The sequence below is a fragment of the Octodon degus genome, unplaced genomic scaffold (genome assembly GCF_000260255.1).
Source record: "Octodon degus isolate 3935 unplaced genomic scaffold, OctDeg1.0 scaffold00296, whole genome shotgun sequence".
Taxonomy (NCBI): domain Eukaryota; kingdom Metazoa; phylum Chordata; class Mammalia; order Rodentia; family Octodontidae; genus Octodon; species Octodon degus.
In genome coordinates, this window is record NW_004524872.1 from 110,836 (window position 1) to 119,272 (window position 8,437).

Sequence of the window (8,437 nt, forward strand, 5' to 3'; positions counted from 1 at the left end):
AATGTAACAACCATGGTTAATTAGCTATTCTTGTTTTGAAAATCTGTAACCTATATATTGCTATATGTTGCCCTGTTTCTCTTTGTTTCTGCTATTTGAGTTTGCTTTTGTTTTTACTCTTCAATATAAAATTTAAGAAAAAAATTTAAAGAATAGGCTGAGATTTCACAACACTCAAGTCCCATTTTACAGAGAAGACTGGGCCTCAAAAACTAGTGGGTTGAAGTAGATAGGGTAGTGGCATCTGGTGCCAACAGGGCAGATGCTTGGCTTATTAGCTTCCTGGGTTAGAGAAACTGGGGCAAAATGACAAGGCTTCACCATAGCCAGATGAGGTGCTTGTGCCCTGAGTTGGTCTTCATGGTTCAGAATTGGCTTTTCCTCAGGCACTTATGCCACTGAACTCTCTCCCTAGCCAGAAGGAGACTGTTGAGCTTGGCCTGAGCAAATTCCACTTCCTGGATTTTACTCACAGTAAATCTTCTTGCAGATATCTCAGGATGAGCATTCAAAGCCCCTTGTCTCTGTATAAGCTGGCCAAGCAGAGCCTGCTGAAGCATAAGATCACAGCCAGCACAGCTTTGCATGACCTGCCCAACATGATCTTCTATGACTTATTCAAGGATGCCTTCATGGGGGGACACAATGAAGTCCTGAAGGTGATGGTTCAGGCCTGGCCATTCCCCTACCTCCCTTTGAGGACCCTGATGGACTTGAGGATAGCCAATATCCGACACACTGAGTTTGGAGAAATCATGCCACAAAAGAGAAACCTACAGACCTTACAAGCCATACTGGATGGACTTGATATCCAGCTATCCCAGAAGGTTCAGCACAGGTGAGGCTGATACATCAATACCAGAAGGAGGGTCCTGGGAGTCCCAGGAAGGGACAGTTGGTATCAAGGAGCAAGGCAGAATAGAAGTAGTTTCTGATATTGAGCAGTGAACTTAGGAGTAACTTGCACACCTTCCCAATTTCATGGGGAAAAAAGTTGTATCAATCTGCATGCAAAGGTTAAAAAAGTAAAAAGGGAAGTCAGGAAAATTAGCATTATAGTTGGTGCCCAGGAAGTGGAAGAGAAGCATACGTGGGAAGTCAAGGCTTTATCTCAATTCTTAGGATGCTTGTTGTTTTGCCCTTAGTAGGTGGAAACTGCAAGAGCTGGACTGGAGGGATGTACACCAGGACTTCTGGACTATAGGACCCAGAGCCATGAGTGTTGCTCATTCCAGAGATGTCAGAAATAAGAAAAGGACCAATCTGGCATTAAGTGAAAAGAAACCGACTTTAAGAATATTCACAAACCTTTGTTTCGAAGCCTGGAGTGTGTTATGTGCCACCAATGATCAATTAGAACTCTTCCTCTCAAACTGGGCCATAAAGAGAAGAGCTTCAGTACACCTGTACTGTCAGAAAGTAATGATCAAGTCCAGCACTATCTCTGAAATCCTGAAGATTCTGAAAGCTGTGCAATTGGACTTTATATATGAACTGGATGTGTTTAGTGAAAGGCATGAAAGCATTTGTTCATCAGCTCAAGAAGATGATAAACTTTCGAATATTTCACTTTCATAGCCTGCATCCAGAGCTGTTAACTTCACCATCAAAAAACAACTGGTATTCCCGCATCTATGCTTTTCACTTACAACAGCTGCAAAATCTCCGAGAGCTTCATTTAGACAAAGTCTTTTTCCTGAAAGGAAATCTTCATATTATCATCAGGTGAGTGGATGGTGGGTTCCCCCACATATTCATGCTAGCTATAAACATTGAGTGCATCTGTGTGCCCCCTGACATAGGGAAAGATACAAGAAAGTGAGAAATCCAGCATTATCTGAACCATAGGAGTGCCTCCCATAACCTCTCACATAAAAGCAGGGACTAAAGCAGTCCTATGTGTGGAAAGCCAACAGTCCGGAACAGACACAGCAAGAGCAGATTAGATTTCTTCCTTAGGCAGCCTGTCTGTGTAAGGTGCTAAGAAAAGGGAACTGAGAGCACTAATGGAGGGACAGTCCCCACGCCTGCACACTGAATAGGTTATTGTGCTTAGTTAGCAGCTCTGATGGTTAGCAAGCCCTTATCCAAGTGATTCTTATGAAAAGCTACAAGGCTATTTCTTGGTGCCATCCACATCCAGGGTGGTGCTGCCCTCATCAGTAATTCTAACCACCACCGCCCTGTAAAGCCAGTTATTGGACTGATCTATGTACCACTGCCATAATGCAACCACTTCCACAAAGCCCTACTGGTGAGTGCATATGGTTTTGCAGTAACAGAAAGATAGCCATAGCAGTGTTCATAGCCAGGCAATGAGCAGGTGGGAAATGCAGTCTGCAGCTGAGAGTGAGGAAGAAGAGTGCAGGGCTGGACACAGAAATGCAGACTTTTCAGAGGACACAGGACCAACTCCAGTCCATTATACAAACATACCTGAGTTCATTCTTCCTTCAAGTCCCCTACTGGCCTCATCTATGCAGAGCTGTGGTTTTCTGCTTGCCACTGAGCATAGGGCACTCGGGAGAATTGGGATTGAGCCAATCACACAGGTAATGGTGTCTTCAAGTGATGGTGTGCCTTCCACACACAGAATCCTGGTGATCATTGTTTGGTGAGGGCAACACTGGGGCTACCCTGCTGCTCCTACCTTGAGGTCATTTCCTGATGCCCCACACTCATCATCCCCATTCATACAAAGTAATTTTTTTTCTCTCAGCAGGATCCAGACCCCCTTGGAGGCCCTCTCCTTGAATTCAAGTCCACTAAATGAATCTGACCTGAAGCATCTGTCCCAATGTGCAAGCACAAGCCAGCTGAAGTCCCTCACTCTGGGGATGATTTCAGTGAAATCATTCAATCCTGAGACCCTACAGGTTCTGCTAGACAAACTGGCCAACACCCTGGAGACTCTGGTACTAGAGCACTGTGACATCATAGACTCCCAGATCCTGGCCCTCTTGCCTGCCCTCGGCTGCTGCTCCCAGCTCAAGACTTTCAGTTGCTATGGGAACCCCTTATCCCTGGGCATCCTTCAGGTCTTGCTGCACCAAACTGCTGGACTAAGCCAGTTAACTGAGGGTCTGTATCCTGCCCCTCTGGAGAGCTATAACTCCAATATTCCAACACAGTTTGTTCACCATGAGAAATTTACCCAGGTCTGTGATATATTTGCACAGGTCCTGTGGGACATAAGACCAACTCTTAGGGTCAAGATCTGTTCCTACTCCTGTGATCTGTGCAAGATGTGCCAATTCTATAGCCCGGGACCCCGAAGGAATTGGAAAGTCACAAAGGAGTGTCGCGATCAAAGTAGCATTAGAGTGCACAGTTGTCTGTGTCCCCTTCTTGCTAAGGGTATTTTCTGAATCTAGATGTCCCCACAAAATCTCCTGCACTGACAAATGGGATTTCAGGAGGTGAGTTCCTCATAGGGTATGGCATTTATCACTGGATTAGTCCATTTAGATTATACCTTAATGTGATGTTGGGAAGCAAAGCCTCACCAGAATAGGTAGATAGGGCATGGCCTATCTCCCTCACTTCTCTGTTCATCTCTGTCTCCTCCCCACAGCCAGATCATGAGCTCTTTTTCCTCTGCCTTGTACCTCTCTCATGCCATCCAGTGAACTGAATTATAAAACACACTAAATCTTTTCTCTTTGAAATGGTGTTACCTATTGTTTACCAGTAAATAGGGAAGAAATAAAGATGTGCATATGTTAGTCCTGTAAGGATGCCTGTCAAATGTTCATAAAGGGAACTTTGTTAGGTATAAAAACCATGTCCATAATCCTTATGCTTTGCAAACTGAGGCAGGAGTATTGCCCCAGATTTGGGGACCTTCCTTAGCTTTACAATGAGCTGTATTTCAAAAATGTAAATAGATAGATAGATAGATAGATAGATAGATAGATAGATAGATAGATAGATAGATAATAGACAGACAGACAGATAGATGATACATAGATAGAATCTTAATAAAAACTCTTTCATTATAACCTAATAACTTGATTTTTTATAGGAAATATGTTGATTTTTGATCATTCCAATGAAAAAATTACCTTAGTCTTTCTTAGGGCTGATCTCTTTAGAGATATAAAATATTCATCAAAATTATGACCCACATTAAGAGTAACATCAAAACTTCTGTATAGTATGCAATAGGAATTCCCAATAACAAAACAGACATCAGATCTCACCTGTAAAACAAAAGGAGCAGAGGCTAAAAATGTAGTTCTGTAAATGCTTACCTAGAATGTACAAGGCCCGAGGCTCAATCTTCTGGACTACAAAAAAAGGAAGCATTTGTACAATTATAAGCAGTAGAAAACATAGATTAAAAAAGTCTAACAGAGCACACATTGCAGAATGGAATCAGGAAACTGCGACACCCATCCTGACCATAAGTGTCCTCCAGGATGGTGCAAAATATGGCCTTGAAAAGAGGCTGAGATGTGACTGCTTCTGTCTGGAGAATATGTATGCCCTCTGGAAATGGAACTCATGGGACTTCAGTGTGCCAACATCAGCTGTTTGTTTAATTTCTTGCCCACATGATAACATCCAAAAGTGCCAAGGAGCAGACAGCAGCAGGCAGTATTTAGCTTTGACTTCTGCAGATGTAACACCAGTTCTTCATCCTCTGCTGAAGGCAGGCCTGTATCCAAGGGCTCTCAAGTATCCCACTTGGCCTTCTTTCTATGGTGACTTGTTGGTCCCATGGGTTCTACTTCACTGTTGTTGCTTTTCTTCACCTCCTGTTTCTGCTTGGTGTCACTGATCTTATCTTCAATTTCTTCACTACTTGGTTCTTCCAAGCTTCTGTGTTTATCTGTATCTGGAAGTGTGCTTGGATAAAATCCTTCATCACTATCATCGTCCAATCCAGAAAGGCCTCCTCTTCATCTTTGCCCTTTGTTTGTCATTTATTAGCTTCTCTTCTGGCTTCTCTTTCCTTTAGTCTTATTTCCTGATGCTTTGCCTTAATTTTCTTCCTATACTTTTTGTCAAATTTGTCCTCTTCCTGAAGCCTTTGCTTTATCTAATTTCACCAGAGTCATGATCTTGCTCTGTATCCTTGGTGGCAAATTTCTGCATTTGTGGCCACTGCTGAACCAACTCTCCATCATCAGTAAATGTTATTTTTTATTCACTTTAAATTTCTCTTCATAGCCCCGCCTCCTTCCTTTCGGCCGGAACCGCCATCTTCCAGTAATTTGCCAAAATGACTAACACAAAAGGCAAGAGGAGGGGAACCCGGTATATGTTTTCCAGGCCTTTTAGAAAACATGGGGTTGTTCCTTTGGCTACATACATGCGAATCTACAAAAAGGGTGATATTGTAGACATCAAGGGAATGGGTACTGTGCAAAAAGGAATGCCTCACAAATGTTACCATGGCAAAACGGGAAGAGTCTACAACGTTACCCAGCATGCTGTTGGCATTGTTGTAAACAAGCAAGTTAAGGGCAAGATACTTGCCAAGAGGATTAATGTGCGTATCGAGCATATTAAACACTCAAAAAGTCATGATAGCTTCCTGAAACGTGTCAAGGAAAATGATCAGAAAAAGAAGGAAGCCAAAGAGAAAGGTACCTGGGTTCAGCTGAAACGCCAGCCTGCCCCTCCCAGAGAAGCACACTTTGTGAGGACCAATGGAAAGGAACCCGAGTTGTTGGAACCCATTCCCTATGAATTCATGGCATAAACTGGGGACGTTGCTCTGCCATTCAGCACCTAATTGGCAGCTTAAGTGTTCTAGGTCCTATGTAAAATTAAAATCATCCTGTGTTGTAAGGGTGGTTTTCTTAGTTGAACAGGTATGTGGTGCCTTCTTACCTCAGAAATATTTGCAGCAGATTTTCACTGTACCCAGTAATTGTGTCTAACCTTTACTCTTCAGTATTTTCTTGCTGAAAGATACTGCTGAGGTATTGCGCAGGTGTATACCCAAAAATTCAAATATTTATAAAGTATTTATATTGGCTTGAAGATCCTGTAAATCATCATGGGGAAAAGATGTATCAAAATAAATGGAAGTCACTTCAGAAACAAACTTAAGTCCATTTCAGTTAAATAAATTGTTTAAAGCAAAAAAAAAAAAATTTCTCTTCATAATTTTTTTTTTGCTTCTGCATTTTGTTACTTTTTTCTTGACACTAGATTTAGAAGTTTGCATCTTCTGTAATGCTTTGTTCTCTTTAAGATCGAGCCCAAACACATCATGCCACTTCACTTTAAGAAAATCATCAGTTCTATCTTATTCCTCATCATCTCTGGCCAACCTACACAGGGACATCCTTGTCCTCCTGTCCCTCATTAGTGTTAGATACAGACTGAGGTCCTCTTTCTTTTTCAGGTTTCTCTTCCATTTCTTCATCTTTCTCCTCTTCTTCTGGTTCTTCATCACTAGAACTACTATCCAGTCTGTTCTGTTTCTTCTAGGTCCATCCCACCTTCCTGTAAGATGGACATTTTCTTGCTGAAATAGGCTCTGAATTCTTCTACTTGCTCATTGGTGAGGGATGGAGCACTGTGCTCAATTGTTTTGTTAGCTTGGCTCCTCACCCCTTCTGTGGTGAGCTGTTTTTGCATTTTCTGAAGAAATCTTATTCATGCTGCCACAGCAAGATCAAAAGACAATGCATATTCTGTAACAGGAAGCTTGCTCACATCAAATACTTCTTTATGCTTCATAAGATATACTCAACATATGAAGGAGACAAAACACCTTTGAGCTCTTTCTTTTAAATCTTGATCTTGGGCTAAAACGGATTCCAATTTTTCTGGATTGATTTTGAATTGCTTCACAGATACTTTCTTCTGGAGAAGCTGCAGCACCATCCCCTGCTTTTCTGAGGGAAGTAAAATTAATAAAGCGTCATCATCCTCCTTGTACCTGTCAGTTCTACCTGCTCTGTGAATATATGTGTTGGCATCCTCTGGATAATCATACTGAAGAACCCAATTCACAGTTGGGAAATCTAATCCCCTGGATGCAATGTAAGTAGCAAAGAGCACTGCAGCTCTGTTGAGAACAAATTCATTGTAGACCTCCATTCTTCTCATCTGCTGCTGTCTGCCTTGAGAGCAAGAATAGAAACACCAGGACACAGCTGGCAGAACACTCGGAACAGACACTGAACCTCTTTGCAACTGGAGAAAAATATAATACTCTTGTTCAAATGGCTTCTCAAAGATGAACATAGTACACTTATTTTTTCCTGCAGTTCACAAACTATGTAGTTCTATTCCAAAGTGGCGGGCGTGCTACATTTTGCTTTTTCATGAACCCAGACATACTTGTTTTTCAAACTCAAGTGTGCAAAGTCCTTTACAGATTTGGTATGTATTGCTGAGAAAAGTAAAGTCTGGTGTTTCTTGGGAAGATTTTCAATAATAGCACTCATGGTATCAGTGAAGTCTGGAAATGACTGGTGGGTGAGAAAGCACATTAAAAAGCCAATTCACGCTACAGTCCTCAGCTTGGATTGGCATTCCAACAAGGTTTTGCTGGCAGAAGGATCCTGCGATTTCAAATGCAGAGTGTTTTCTGCCTACATTAAAGAAGTGGGTGAAAAGTCAGCCAGTACACCCTGGGGGAGCAAGATGCCTTTTGGCCAGCTGATGTCAGTTTGATAGCAGTGGCACTGGTGGCTGGGTCCATGGGGTCAGCTTCTCTGCCAGTGGGAGCCGCCTGGCTTGGGTCAGTCATGACAGCACCATGTCTGTTGCTGATGCCTTAAAAAGTGTGCACGTGTCCACTCTGAAAACCTAGTTCCTGCCACTCCTGAGTGTCGTTTATCTCCAAGTACAGTGTTGTGGCTGTGGCCATGACTGTCATCCAATGCTTTTTAACTATGATGCCCACAGCTACTTGACCTTCATGTCCAAGCTTGACATTCCAAAACAGAGCATTCAGCGCAACATGTCTGCCATGGAACATTTCCACAGCATGGACAAGAGAGCAACCACTGAGGACCGCAGTGCAGCTTTGAAGACACTGCACCAAAATAGCATCACTCACGTGTCTATTTATGAGGTGGACAAGCAAGATTGTCACGAATTTTGCACTACTGGCATTGATGGAGCCATGCCAATTTGGGATTTCAAGACCTTAGAGTTCTTAATCCAGGGCCCTGAGTAATGTGCAGCTGAGCAGACCCACCACCCAGCATGAGAGTGGCAGCTAAGCACAGCCCTGCCATTCCTTCGTATGACAGTGAGGAAAGCCAGCCCAAGGAAATACTGCACCACATCCCATGCAAATATTGTTTTTGTTTGAATATAATTGGTGAGTGTTGGTGCTTTAAAAAACAGCAGTAATTTTGTTTTGTTTTTGCGATTTCATTCTATTCTTGACCACAGCTTCCCTTTAAAGTGGTTTATTATGGAATTATCACGTTAACTTAAAAGAAGTATGTAAATTTTCTGA

General features: G+C 42.5%; 1 protein-coding gene and 2 pseudogenes across 1 annotated transcript; 2 read left to right on the forward strand and 1 right to left on the reverse strand.

The window, feature by feature from the left end:
- Nucleotides 1-500: 500 nt before the first annotated feature.
- On the forward strand, nt 501-3,316 carry LOC101590068 (melanoma antigen preferentially expressed in tumors-like). The gene is made up of 4 exons (XM_012512968.1): nt 501-838; nt 1,146-1,239; nt 2,877-3,158; nt 3,263-3,316. Exons 1-4 carry the CDS (start codon nt 501-503, stop codon nt 3,314-3,316), a joined length of 768 nt encoding a protein of 255 aa, XP_012368422.1.
- Nucleotides 3,317-4,514: 1,198 nt separating this feature from the next.
- Nucleotides 4,515-7,430, reverse strand: LOC101590459 (annotated as a pseudogene).
- Nucleotide 7,431: 1 nt separating this feature from the next.
- LOC101590844 lies at nt 7,432-8,149 on the forward strand (annotated as a pseudogene).
- Nucleotides 8,150-8,437: the final 288 nt, after the last annotated feature.

Bases quoted from the DNA above. Each gene is read 5' to 3' on its own strand.
- LOC101590068 (XM_012512968.1), top strand. From the start codon at position 501: ATGAGCATTCAAAGCCCCTTGTCTCTGTATAAGCTGGCCAAGCAGAGC. The intron at 839-1,145 runs GTGAGGCTGATA...TTTTGCCCTTAG, and splicing joins TCCCAGAAGGTTCAGCACAG to TAGGTGGAAACTGCAAGAGC. The intron at 1,240-2,876 runs GTCAGAAATAAG...GAGACCCTACAG, and splicing joins GTGTTGCTCATTCCAGAGAT to GTTCTGCTAGACAAACTGGC.